General features: G+C 37.6%; 2 protein-coding genes across 2 annotated transcripts in view; one reads left to right on the top strand and one right to left on the bottom strand.

The window, feature by feature from the left end:
• LOC149177523 (uncharacterized) overlaps positions 1-12877 on the bottom strand; it is a 48881-nt gene extending 36004 nt beyond the window's left edge. The window contains exon 1 of the mRNA XM_089423871.1: positions 12850-12877. Coding sequence (XP_089279997.1) covers positions 12850-12877 — 28 coding nt within the window. The remainder of the gene's footprint in view (positions 1-12849) is intronic.
• Positions 1-13490, top strand: part of LOC149177522 (Ribosomal protein L34) — an 84493-nt gene extending 71003 nt beyond the window's left edge. The window contains exon 2 of the mRNA XM_089420155.1: positions 13071-13490. Within this exon, the coding sequence (XP_089276281.1) occupies positions 13071-13324 (254 nt within the window). The 3' untranslated portion in view covers positions 13325-13490. The remainder of the gene's footprint in view (positions 1-13070) is intronic.
• Positions 13491-14229: the final 739 nt, after the last annotated feature.

Below are 14229 nucleotides of genomic sequence, written 5' to 3'. Positions count from 1 at the left end.
AAGAATTTAATGAATCATCTAGGAACAAATTTGACGCTTCAGAAAAGAGACGCAATGAACCCTTGAATAAATGCATCGCTACATTTTTTTTCTTTTATGCGATTTCACATATATTAGAGCGATACTTCAGATATTGCAGATTGATGCGATAATATGTGTATTAGAACAGTCGTATAAATCTAAGACGTAAGAGCTCATTGCACAAGATTTAAGTCATAACCAAATGTGTCCATACGCAGAAGAGTTGCGACCAGAATAACATTACAGAGAATAGTGAGAACCTGCCTCAGATATACATAGCCTTGTGAGCTATGCAGTGCCAAAATGAACTTTAGCCATTGTAAATTTATAGTTGTTGCTATGCAAGGTCGCGACCCTTGTAGGGGAGCCGACATGAATTTTTACTTGGAGGGAAACTCAAATTGAATTTAAATTTAAATTTTTCATTTAATATATGCTTTCTCAAAATAATATTCTTTATTGACCATAGGGCTTGCAATTTGGGGCTTAGGGTTTCCCTTAGGGGAAATTCTTCCCAATGCTGCCCATCTTTCAACACTCCCTCTCAGCTAGGGAGGAATTTCCATCAGCTTCATAGGTCTCATCTCAGATATCTCATTATAGTTGCATCATGATGTATCTCGAGTGGACATACCTTAATTATAAGAAAGGAAGACGGTTGCATCATAGATAAAACCTTATCTCATATAGTCTCATAAAAAAGGTGGAACCCATAACCAATGGTAGGGGAGATCAGTCCTTAGCTGTGTCAAAAAAATATCCATCTTATCACATTTCGTCCTTTTATCATCAACTGAACAATCTCAATATAAAGAAGAAGAAGAATCATCATAGGGGAGTCCATCTCAACCCATATCATAATTGGGGAGTCCAACTCAACCCATACCATAGGGAGCTCCGGCTACACCTGTTAACTTAATCATCATCATGGGGGAGCATCCGATTTCCACCCTATATCCAATAATCAATATGGTTATAGAATCATGATCATGATCATCATCAAGTCATATCTCGACATGGCTCATCTTTGTCCATCTCCATTTGTTGAACAATCTCGAATCTGAAGAAGAAGAATTTGACATCATAGGGGAGCTCAAGCTCCCACCCTCTATCTAATGACAATAGGCGAGATCCATCTACCAGCAAGGATCACATCCATCCTGTTATTTAGTCAACAGGCGAGACCAAACTTTCCATATAGGGTAGAGATCACAATCATCCTATTGTCCAATGACAATTGGGCGAGATCCATCTACCAACAAGGATCACATCCATCCTGTTGTCTAGTTAATAGGCGAGACCAAACTTACCATATAGGGTAGAGATCACAACCATCCCAATGTTTGTTGATCTTCCCATGTTGACCCTTAAGAGTCAAGTGGTAGAACACCTGCATCCTCTATACTTGAGGGAGATTCACTTGCTATGCAAAGATCATACCTACTCAAGTCATCTCAACCCATTGGCTTGTGGGTAGGATGCATACTGGGGTATACTCTGTCAATCATGATAGGGGAAAATACCCAACTTGTCATAAGTGACAAGGATCATGCACACCCTATGGTGACAATAGGCGAGATCCATTTACCGCAAAGGGTAAGGATTACAACCATCCTATTGTCCATAGATCCCTCAACCCTAGGAGCCCTCAATTCTCCATTCCTGCCTTGGGAGCTCAAATAAGAGGGAAGAGCTATTCTCAGTTTTCTTGATCAGCTAGGACCCTTACCCAAGAGGGTCACATCCATCAATCCAAGCTGCTCTTTGAAGATCAGAAAATATGATGTAACATCACTGTTTCTCTTTGCAATATATCAAAGTGTTCACATCTGGTACTAGCTCAAACAACTCATTGAAGATTTCAACCATACTGCCTTATGTAGTACTTTCGAGTAGCAATCCTCTATTCATACAAGACATCAGATCAAAGATTATGTTAGAGAAAATACATGGCACAAAGAAAAGAATATCATATTCATCCTTACTCCCTCATACGCAAGGAGGCAATAACCACAAGCCTAAGCTTGTCTCATACAACAACATTATATTAATTCATGAATATATCTCTGTCCCAGCTATGACTAGACTTTGTTTAACTCAGTGTGCATACAAAGATCCATCTGGCTTATACAAGATAAATTTAGTAACAATAATCCATCAGCATGCCATGCTTCTGATTATATACTTCCTCCAACAAGAAAGTCTTCCACTATAATTCTTCATGAATGGTGGATCCTGAAACTGCTTGGGGAAACTAATCCTGTCAGCAATAAACTGTTAGCACAAAAAATAATTAACAAATGCATACCTTTAACAACATCACATGTTCATTAATTTTTCAATCATGGGACTTCTAATTTTTGCAATCATGGGACTTCTAATCATCCACTATAAATGATAATAGGTGTTGGGATCTCATCAAGGGTCTCTCCCTCTAAATGGGAAGCCTCTTCAATCATCATCAATCAAGACATCAACTTGTCTATCATAATACTGTCATGCATGTCAGATCACAGAGTCAAACTATATCAAGTTCTCAGACATATATACATCATAGTCATGACAAGTCATCATCAGTTGCTTCATTGTCACGTATGAACATGTCATCAAACATTCATCAAAGGTTAGTGTCATATAATTAGGACAACTGACAAGTGTATCTTCATACTTAAAGGATCATAATCACGACATCACTTCTTTATCTCATTACTCAACTATTTTTCTTCAGAATCCTAACATCATCAAGTCAAGGCATCCATTTTTGTCACATTGTCAAGTTTACTATGTTGTTAAGTTATCATAGCAGTTACAGATTATCAAAACCTTATCAAGATCAACAAGAAGATAGTCAGAAGATCTTGAGTATCAATCTTACAACCACACTACTGCCATCAGGGTTACCATACTCAAGACAACAATATCAAGTTACTGTATATCAAGGTCAATGCTACTGGCTATGCTTTATCTATAGACAACATTAGGATATCCAAATATCAATGATATTTAAACTATAAAGTTGTTAGAAAATGTAACTAGGTTCGGTCTTCATCTTGTAATGTACTTGTCAAAAGAATAAAGAAAATAATTATTATTATTATGACTTATTAAAGCATGGGTTTCATGCTTGGGTTATCATGTTTTAGGTCAAATTCCCCATTGAGGACATCTAGGATTTATTTTGAGTCAATAAAGTCATTGTACTTTTAAAGAGACCCTTCTTGGGCTTTTGAATCATGTAAAAAGGTTAAGTATTGAGCCAAATATGAATTATGTTGTCTCCACACCAAGTCGGCCTTAAAGATGATCAAGTTGGCCTCAAAGGAGGCTATTCGACCTCTCCAAAGGACTATATATAGAGCTGTTCGAATTCCATTTAAAGCACTCACTCTCACAAGCAAGTTCGATATCTCTTGAAGCCAGAAGAAGTGCGAAGTAGAAGAAGAAGAAGAAGGAAGTGCGAGTTTGGTCTAGGAGAAGGAGAAAGGGAAAATCAAACCTTTGGTGCAACTATCTCCCTCTCTCATGCCCTAGTTTGGAAAATCGAAGTTCTCTTATTGATGCTGTAGCCAATTGCCGTAACCAGTTGTCGTGTTGATGCCGTACCCAGTTGCTGTGTGATGCTGTCACCTCAAGAAGTTGTATTGGGCCAAGATCAAAGGTTCTAAGGAAATATCAAAGTATTTCAGTAATGATCGAAGTCTCTAAGGTTAGGTCGAAGTTGTTGGCTCGAAGAAAGTGCTGCTGCTAGGTCAATAAGGATCATCTGCAAGTAAGGAAGATGGCTGACTTGGTGTGGAGGAAAGTTTGTGTCAAGGTCAAGAGTCTTGGAATATCTCCGAAAGACTATTGAAGGAAGAATTACTGACTGGGTTTTCCCCTCGAGGGGGGTTTTGCCTTGGCATAGTGCCTACATCTGGTGTCCATTGTTTTATGTGCTATTGCTTTGGTAATTACTTGATGAATTAAAAGAAAGAAGATATACATAATCGTAATAACAAATCAAGAACATCACAAGTAATTATCAAGAATAAGAATATCTTTTTACCTTTATGATTTTCTAACATGGTTTCAGAGCTTTGGTGAAGAAAGAAGAAAAAGGTAGTCTCAAGCACTTGATCAAGGATCCATTCAAAAGGATTATTTCAGGGAAGAAGTCCACTATACTAAAGGAAGATGTCTAACACAATCAAGGGAGAGAACAAACTTGAAGGAGCCTCAAACTACAGGTCGTGGAAGAAGAGGATTGACCTCATCCTTGAAAAGAGCAAGGTACTAGACTTAGTCAAAGGAAAAGTAAAGAATCCTAAAGATGACTCTAGTGATGCTGACAAAGTAAAATTCAGAGAATTAGAATTGATGGTCATGACTCTAATGGTAGAAGGAATAAAGGACAATCCTGTCCCATTTATAGCCAACATCGATCATGCGCAGGAAATGTATGAAGCCTTGTCAAATTTATTCACTATTAAAAACATTGATCAAGTGGCAAGCTTGAAGAATGAGCTAAGGACCACAAAGATGACTAAAGAAGATACAATGGCCTCCTTCTTTGTGAAGATAGCAAGAATCAGAGATGATATTTTGGCCATTGATGAAATTGTTCCAGACAAAGAACTCGTGATCACTGCCCTATTAGGATTGCCACCCTCTTGGGGTGCATTTGTTGTAGGTCTTAACAGTTGGAAGGAAGCTCCCACTTTTGAAGAACTATGGATTGCCTGCAGTCAAGAAGAATTAAGGATCTCATTAGTCGCCAATCTTGAAGGAGTATCAAATGCCTACATTGCTCAACATAAAGGAAGGAAATCAAAAGGACCAAGGAAGAAAGTTGACATGTCCAAGATAGAATGCTATCAATGCCATAAGAAGGGTCACTACAAGAGTGATTGTCCCGACAATCCAAAGAATAAGAAGAGAGATAGAGATCATGCTAACATTTTTGAGGAAGGAGACTCAAAGAAAGCAAAACCCGAAGAATCTGATATAAGGGACTTACACTATTAAGTCCTTTGCTTTTAGTCTTAGATATTCTATTTTGTATGTTTAGAATTTATAGGTTTTAACATGTTTTTGGAAAAGACATTTTCTTTTGTTTTATAAGTTTATAGGTATCCCTCAAGCTTTGGAGGGAGCCCCCAACAACTCCCAAAGATAAGTATCTCATTTCCTTTCAGTTTTTGGTTTCATGTACTCATTTAGTTTTGATTATATTAAATACTAATCACCATTCTCCCTTTATTGTCTTGATTAGGAAGACATCTGCTATATTCTCAAGGAGTATGAAAGAGGACCTCTCAAGACAAGGTTTGTCAAAGAACAAAGGTATGCTTTAAAACATTTCTTTTGTTTATTGACAATCTATTACTAACATTGTTGTGTCTAGCTATATTGAATCATAGTGATTCTTGTTTTGGGTGATTCATCACTTGATAAATCTACCCACCCCACTCATATTCTTAACTGATTTTGTAGAACCCTAGATAGGTTTTGGAAAACCCTAACCTAAGGGTATGCTAATGTGAATGACTGAAACCCTAAACTGCTTAGGGTTATTGAGAAATGCTATTTGAAGTTTTTGTTGATAATGTCATGTTTGGGATTTTGGTATGATCAAGAAGACCTAACTTGTTAGGATTGAATGATAAAGTCTAAAATCTCGAACCTTTGAAATATTGGTAATGTTGGGTTTGCTATGTTTCTACATTGAAACCCTAACTCATTAGGGTTTGGTGGAATGTGCAAGCAAGACCCTTATAATGTCTTAGAAATGATTTCCTTGGTATGTGTGTGTTTGTCTGATCAAACCCTAGTCTAATCAAGTTTGTTGTGTATTGATATTTGTGAAGTTGGGTTTGACTAACACATGATATGAAATGCCTATGCATGATGATGAAGTCCTAGATGTATGAGTTGACCTGTTTTTCAGTGGTCATGAATCCCAGGGTTTGGAAACAAGCCGTAGTCAAAGTTTGTCTTTCTATGATGATAGTATTGTGAAATTCTAGGGTTTTGGAGTTAAACCTTAGTAGAAGTGAAAAATCTCTGATGAATGATGACAATATGATAATTTGAGATTTGTGTAAGATTGTTAAAATTTGAGTTTTAGTTGGGATTGATGTTTGATTGAAAAATCTAGGGTTTGCAACCAACCCTAGTTGAAGTTGGTCATGTTGATGACTAAGCTGTGAATGGCTTTGATTGATTAACTCTTAAGTATGAAGTCTAGGATTTGTATGAATCCTTAGTGGAAAGTCTAACATATGAATTCTGAAAGTTGTTAGATGCCTTGTAGATCTATACTTGTTTAAATTGCTTCTAGGGTTTGCTATATGTTGTAGTAGGGTATGTTACACCTTTGAAAGAAACAATGAAACCCTAGATGGAATGAAAGTTGTTACGAAGTAGTCTAGGGTTTATGACAAATTCCCTAGCAAGATGTTGAAGAGTATATGTCTCTTGTTTGTAATTAAGTCTGGGCACCTGATATGTATATAGTTGAAATGCTTCCGTGATTTTGATATGGCTAACTTCATGCTTCTATAGATTTAGTTGTACTTGCTATCTAAGTTGTGCAGGTACACAATCTCCAATTTGGTGAAGATGCTCATTGATGTGATAAGCATGATAAGGATGATAATAACTCTGATGAAATGGTTGGAAGCCACGAAAGATTCTCCAGAAGAAGCTGATCTCCTTGAGGAAGCCTGAATAGAAGAGATTTCCCTAAGATTAAGAGGGAGGGGTTACCTTGGTTTTGATTGTAGAATGAATTTTAAGAGGATATGTTGTTGCATGAGAAGTAGGAAAGAAAAATGTATGATTGAGGAATCTTTTGTTAGAGATTCGGTTGATAGTCCTACTATGAAAGGTTGAGAAGCAACATCAAGATCCCGGAGGTTTGTATTTGATTATGGACATATGAAAGTATATTATTGATTGGGGTTGTGATTGTACATGTGAATCTCTTGAGAGTGTTGATAGCATGCTGGTTACCAATCAGTTTGATTGGGAGAGATTGGTTATTCTTGATTTGCTGAATCTAGGAGTGTTGAGGCTTTGTGAGTGAAGCATTCCCTGGGAGGACATCTGGTAGACACTTTGTGTTGATGTCTAGGTCCCGAAGTTGGAAAGGTGGTGTTGGTTATTGAGCTCTGTTTTTGCATACACACCTGGATTTTTGGGTTGATGGTTAGCAAGCTTGATGGTACCTAGAGAGGCTGAAAACTTGAGTCCATCTTATTCCCACGCGAATAGATTGCCATGGTTAGGAATCTAGTCCGTGGCATTGCGGTGCGTAAATTGTTGAGAGATCAATGGATAGATTGCGCTAGTTAGGAATCTAGTCTGTGGCATTGCGGTGCCTAAATTGTTGAGAGAACAATGGATAGATTTCCCTGGTCAGGAATCTAGTCCATGGCATTGCGGTGCCTAAAAGTTCTTCATGGTTCATATAGTTGAGATCTTTCTTGTACTTGTATATGATGAATACCTCCCTAGTTAAGAGGGAGTGTTGGAAAATGTAATTAGGTTCGGTCTTCATCTTGTAATGTACTTGTCAAAAGAATAAAAAAAAGAATTATTATTATTATTATTATGACTTATTAAAGCACGGGTTTCTTGCTTGGGTCATCATGTTTTAGGTCAAAGTCCCCATTGAGGACTTCTAGGATTTATTCTGAGTCAATAGAGTCATTGTACTTTTAAAGAGACCCTTCTTGGGCTTTTGAATCATGTAAAAAGGTTAAGTATTGAGTCAAATATGAATTATGTTGTCTCCACACCAAGTTGGCCTTAAAGATGATCAAGTTGTCCTCAAAGGAGGCTATTCGATCTCTCCAAAGGACTATATATAGAGCAGTTCGAATTCCATTTGAAGCACTCACTCTCACAAGCAAGTTCGATCTCTCTTGAAGCCGGAAGAAGTGCGAAGTAGAAGAAGAAGGAGAAGGAAGTGCGAGTTTGGTCTAGGAGAAGGAGAAAGGGAAAATCGAACCTTTGGTGCAACTATCTCTCTCTCTCATGCCCTAGTTTGGAAGATCGAAGTTCTCTTATTGATGTCGTAGCCAGTTGCCATATGATGCCGTAACCAGTTGTCGTGTTGATGCTGTAGCCAGTTGCTGTGTGATGTTGTCACCTCAAGAAGCTGTATTGGGCCAAGATCGAAGGTTCTAAAGAAAGATCGAAGCCTCTAAGGCTAGGTCGAAGAAAGTGTTGTTGCTAGGTCAAGAAGGATCATCTGCAAGTAAGGAAGAAGGTTGACTTGGTGTGGAGGAAAGTTTGTGTCAAGGTCAAGAGTCTTGGAATATCTCTGGAAAACTATTGAAGGAAGAATTACTGACTGGGTTTTCCCCTCGAGGGGGGTTTTTCCCTGGCATAATGCCTACATCTGGCGTCCATTGTTTTATGTGCTATTGCTTTGGTAATTGCTTAATGAACTAAAAGAAAGAAGATATAAAGAATCGTAATAACAACTCAAGAACATGAAAAGTAATTATCAAGAATAAGAAAATCTTTCTGCCTTTCTGATTTTCTAACAAAAGTGCAATGAGCATCAAACTTACTCACATATGTATATGATTGTCTTGCATTACTCAAGAGTACTATATGAATCAAGACCTTTTCTGAAGAGTAATATTCTCGTTATACCTCAGGGCTGATCTAGCCATCCCAATGTTGCAGCTAAATCAAAATATAATATTGAAACAATTATGCTATACTACACATACCTCAAAATATTCAGATACTGTAGCAACTTGTAGCATAGACACTTTGTCATCTCGCATATGATTAAAATACCTTTTTTTTTTCTTTGCTTCCTTGCATCAGGTTCCTTTTCCTGTTCTAGTTTCCTACTCCTGCTCCAACTTCTCTCTTCTTGCACTAGCACTCTTTTCCTGCACCTTTTAGTATCCAAATGATCCTTAAGAAGGATTTGCTTATCACATCTTCATCAGGAAGTTAGAAGTACTCAAATATTTATGCAGGAAGAATAAGCAACAATCAAAACAATAAATCTAAACAAGAGTAGTGTCATAAAGAAACAACATAAATCTAGAAGGTACTTATCTTTAACGAGAGGTGATCAACTCTTTCTTGAACCAACCTTCAAGGGTCATTACTGTCCGTCATCCATTTATCAATGTTGACTTCAATATTTTCAATCGTCTTCATCAGCAACCAGGCCCACCTGAGACTAGTCCTTCTAGTGTTACACTGAACCTTCAAGAGACTATCCAACAAAACCAACCAAACAATATCCAAGAGACGAGCCTAATAGACAGATCTGTTCCAAATCATGTTTTCCAAGCCTGTGGTCAACGGTCAAAGTCGACAGTCAGCTGTCAAAAACTATCTTAGGTCACAGCCACCCAGAGCTAGTGACCATGAGTGCGGCTGTATCTCTCCAGCCACACACAACATCCTATCAAGCGTGCGACTACAACCGAAAATTCTGTGTTCCAATCCCGTGGCCATAAACAAACTTATTTTCTTTGCTTGTGCAAGCTCAGACCCTGCAATTTCAGACTTCCACAAACCAATTTGCAAATCAACTTCAAATCTATGCGAGCTAATCATATCCAGGCCCTTCTTCCAAGCATAATTCAGGGGTTTATATCAAACCCTAACCTCATGTTATCCACCAAACCCTACTAATCCGGTTGCCTAGGGTTTCCTTCAAACCCTAACATTCTTTTAGGTCTTTGCTATTTTCACTTGCTTCCATCAACGGTGCTTTCACATGGGTGATCTTAATGACTTTTCTTTAGCCCAAATCCGATACCATGCTAATTTTATTTAGGGCTTGATTGTTCTTTGCTTTAGATAATTGCATTTACTTATTTTACATGATGAATTCAACTTATATTATCTTAATGTCATAACAATTATGTAGAAAGAACAACAACATCAAGACTGCAGTGGAACATAAAGGAACAACAGGAGGAAAGCAAACACACATAGAGACACCAGGATTGGTCGGAGACTAGGGCAAAACCCCACAAGGGGGGAAATCCAGAATTCAACTCTTCTTCTTCTATTAGATTTCATCAATTGCTTAACTGAGATACAAAGTTCAACATCAGGTACATCAGGCCACCTAGGGCCAAACAAATATCATGTATATCATGCTGTCAAGGAGGTGAGCCATCCATCACTAATGAATTTGAAGATACTGCCACATCAGATCATAGTCATAATAAGCCTGCTGCCATATCATCAATAGGTCACTGCATAGGATACTGCCTCACATAGGACACTGCATATATCACTATATCACATACAAAATCAAGGGTCACTGCCACATTGGTCAACATATGCTATAAGGCATACTGTCATCATACTGTGAGTGCAAAGTTCTATATATATGGTTACTATAGAATTGAAATCTCACAGTTATATCTATCAAGGCTGGAGTCATCCCAAGTCAACAAATGTATTTCTCATTCAAGTCATTGTCCAAGGCTATGTCTCACAGTCAAAGACACTGTTATCTCTCTCTCTCTCTCTCTATATATATATATATCATGACCCACTGTGAGATGCCAAAGAAAAGAATAGATTGTCATTGAAGAGAATAATATATAGTCAGTGTAGAGCTACCACCATACTGCTGTAGAGATTCCATACTCTACCACTGTAGAACTGCCATAATTTATCAGTGGAAATACCACCATAGAAATACCACAACGTACTGCTATATAACTATCACAATGAGCCACATGTGAGAGTCTGTAGTGAGAGCGAGAGAGGTCCTGTCATATATGCACGAGAGCATAGTCCTGAAGCTGGAGCGAGAGAGATTCATTCACAGAGAACGGGAACATACTCCTGAAGCAAGAGTGAGAGAGGTCCTGACACCTGTAATATAGATAACCCTGTGTGCCATCCAAAGTATACAAGGTATAGCAAGTGCGATGCAAGATAACAACAATGCGAACCATAAAGAATTTAACGAATCATCTAGGAACAAATGTGACGCTTCAGAAAAGAGACGCAATGAACCCTCGAATAAATGCATTGCTACATTTTTTTCTTTTATGCGATTTCACATATATTAGGGTGATGCTTCAGATATTGCAGATTGATGCGATAATATGTGTATTACAACAGTCATATAAATCTCAGACGTTAGAGCTCATTGCATAAGATTTAAGTCATAACCAAATGTGTCCATACGCAGAAGAGTTGTGACTAGAATAACATTACAGAGAATAGCGAGACCACAGAGAATTGCGAGACTTTCCATCCACAGAGAATAGCGAGAACTTGCCTCAGATATAGATAGCCTTGTGAGCCATACTGTGCCAAAATGAACTTGAGCCATTGTAAATTTATAGTTGTTGCTATGCAAGGTCACGAACCTTGTAGGGGAGCTGACATGAATTTTTACTTGGAGGGAAACTCAAATTGAATTCAAATCCAAATTTTTCATTTAATATATGCATTCTCAAAATAATATTCTTTATTGACCATAGGGATTGCAATTTGGGGCTTAGGGTTTCCATTGGGGGAAATTCGTCCCGATGCTGACCAACTTTCAACATTCAGAGAGACCACTACATGTGAAGTCTTGCTTTGAGTTTAGATCTATTAAGCAAGGATCCCATACACTACCATTCACAAATTTATTCATGCACAAAGGATTCCTAAATATAATTCTCAAAGCCGCTATATTCTAAATGTTCATGGAGTATATTTCTAGAATGAGAACATTGTTTAAGAGAATGGCAAGTTGTGTTTGCTCATTAGAGTTTTCAGTTTTCCTTGGGGCATATAAGGCAGAATGGCATGGAGTTGCCAACTTCCTTAATCTTTCCCACATAGGCAAGCTAGAGTAACACATCTAAGATATAGACATAATGGGATTGCCTCTTGCATGATGGCTTGACTATTGTTACTCTCATGCTTGACTATTGTTACTCTACTTTTAAAAGATACATTCTCCATCCTAGAGAGACTTCTCAAACAACTAGATTCTCTGCCACCGTTTTGCAATTTCTCACAGTAGGAGGTAAACCTGCCTAAAACTAAGGATGTAGAACCATTTACACTTCCAGAAAGAGTGGAAGGCAGCAATATTTGGTTTACAGAAGCCAACAGATGGAGGTAGTCTTGTCGCTTACTTACAAGTTCCGATTTATCTAACCTCATCTTTTATGTTATTGATTTTTAAATGCTTGCTTTGTAACTGTTATGCATCTAGGGCAATCCTACCAAACAGGATCCATTGGATACCCTTGTTGGATCCACAGACTTTATGTAGATAAGAGGGTAGATAAATAAATTTATTTCCAATAATACGATTAAAAATTGAATAAGTATCGGCTTCTGTGCTGTATGTGATTGTGTCCTAGGAATTAACGAGTACCCTGGATGTGTGGTAAATCCTCAATTTGGTGCCATTTCACTCTGTCTTCACACTGGAACATTTCTGATTTATACAGGTTTTAACCATAAAAGTTATGTATGCAGGCAGAGGTTTAGGCATCACACACCTTTTTAAGGGAATAAGGTTTTCCAATTTTTTACATTAAGTTTGAGAATGTTGTATATGATATTATGATATGAACCTTCTTTGCTACCTAATCAAGAATGCATGAAGTATTTTTCATAACTTTTTTCATTTCTCAATGTAACATCCTTTTTTGTTGTACAATATGATGGGTGATCCGTTTAGATCCTCCATGTGAAGAGAACTCCATCAGTCTTTTTAAATATTCAGGCACTTAGACTGCCAATGTTTATCAGTCCTGTTATCAATTCCATCTTGTTATGCTGATTATCTTCACAAAAATGTGTAATCTAATCAAACCAGTTAACATTACTCACTGGCATCATGCATGCTTGTGACTGACATCTTTGTTAGTACCAGTGTTCTCAAGTTTGTCACAATGCTGCTTATTGTTGTCCTTTTTTTTACCACTCTTTTGAAAAGACCATGTAAAAAGACACTTTTTTTGCTTTCAGGATTGAAATAGCATATACTTGGATTCTGCATTTTCCAAAATGAGAGATTTGTTTTTAATTTTTGGAATGAAATGCAAGAACAGGTGTGTCATTAAGGCCCTACTTGAATTTCAGTCGGATGGTAGTGGAGAGGAGCAGTTCCGTGATGGTAAGAGCAGGTAAGGCTGCACTTGGCTGCACTAAGAGATCTAGGTCCCGTAAGTCAAGAGCTCGAACCCATGGATTCCGATTACGGATGCGGACTCCTGCTGGAAGAAGAGTGGTCAAGCGGAGGCGAGCCAAGGGTCGTAAACGGTTGGTGCCTCAAACAAATCCTAACAGTGGAAAGAGAGCTTAATGTTTGCGTGTATACTAAAAACATGAGTTGTCCTTTTATGTGACAAGCCCTTGAGCTTTAACAAGATGTATTGTTTTCCATTTGATGCCTTGCTGAACTTTTTTCTGAGTTGATGTACAATTATTACACCCAATTTTATATTTAAACCCTTTCAAGTTGACCTGGACGAGGATCTTGCCATGTCTTTTCTTGTTTTCGATAAGCCATTTTATTCTCGCTGAAGATCCTCCAGCATGACTGATTGAAATGAAGTGCTATTCTGAGCATCTTTTGCAATAACAAGACTGACTGCTGCAGCTGTTGGTATTGTAAGGGAAATGATTGCTTCATTTATTGCTCACTGCATATAAAATTGTGAATACATTGCAATGGGTTTAGTCAGTTGTATCTTGATAACATTCTGTGGACATAGTTTGTTATTCAAACCTTTGTTTATGGAGGATATTAATGTTGTAAGGACTTTGTAAACAATTTTTTAATTTACACAGTTATGATGTGTCAGGTCTTAATTTTTATGATGAGGCCAATAATGTCAATGATCTTTGAAAATCATTAACAAATATGGTTGATAAAAAATATATTATAATAATAGTTGAAGGTGGTGTGCCTCTAATCTATAAGAAGGCGTCAACCTTCTTGGAGAATACAGGTTTTGAAGTTTTCATTTATATAATGTCCCACCAAGTTTCTGGGACGGGGGAGCACGGGAATGAGCAGACACACATGGGGTACATGTGGAAGCACACTCAAATTTTGGTGAAATTCAGTGGGTGTTACGGTTCCTAGCATAGGGGCCCCTGTCTCTAAAAATAATAATGATAAAATCCCAACAATAAACAATGTAAATACTAAACAATAAACAATAAAAATAATACTAAATTCAAATTTGTAAATGATATAAGCAT

Source organism: Pinus tabuliformis, chromosome 4_1, assembly GCF_031772625.1.
Source record: "Pinus tabuliformis cultivar Carrire ecotype Pingquan chromosome 4_1, CPIR1, whole genome shotgun sequence".
In the NCBI taxonomy this organism is placed as follows: domain Eukaryota; kingdom Viridiplantae; phylum Streptophyta; class Pinopsida; order Pinales; family Pinaceae; genus Pinus; species Pinus tabuliformis.
Note: the sequence above shows the minus strand (reverse complement) of the source record. Positions and strands in the feature narration are given on the sequence as shown.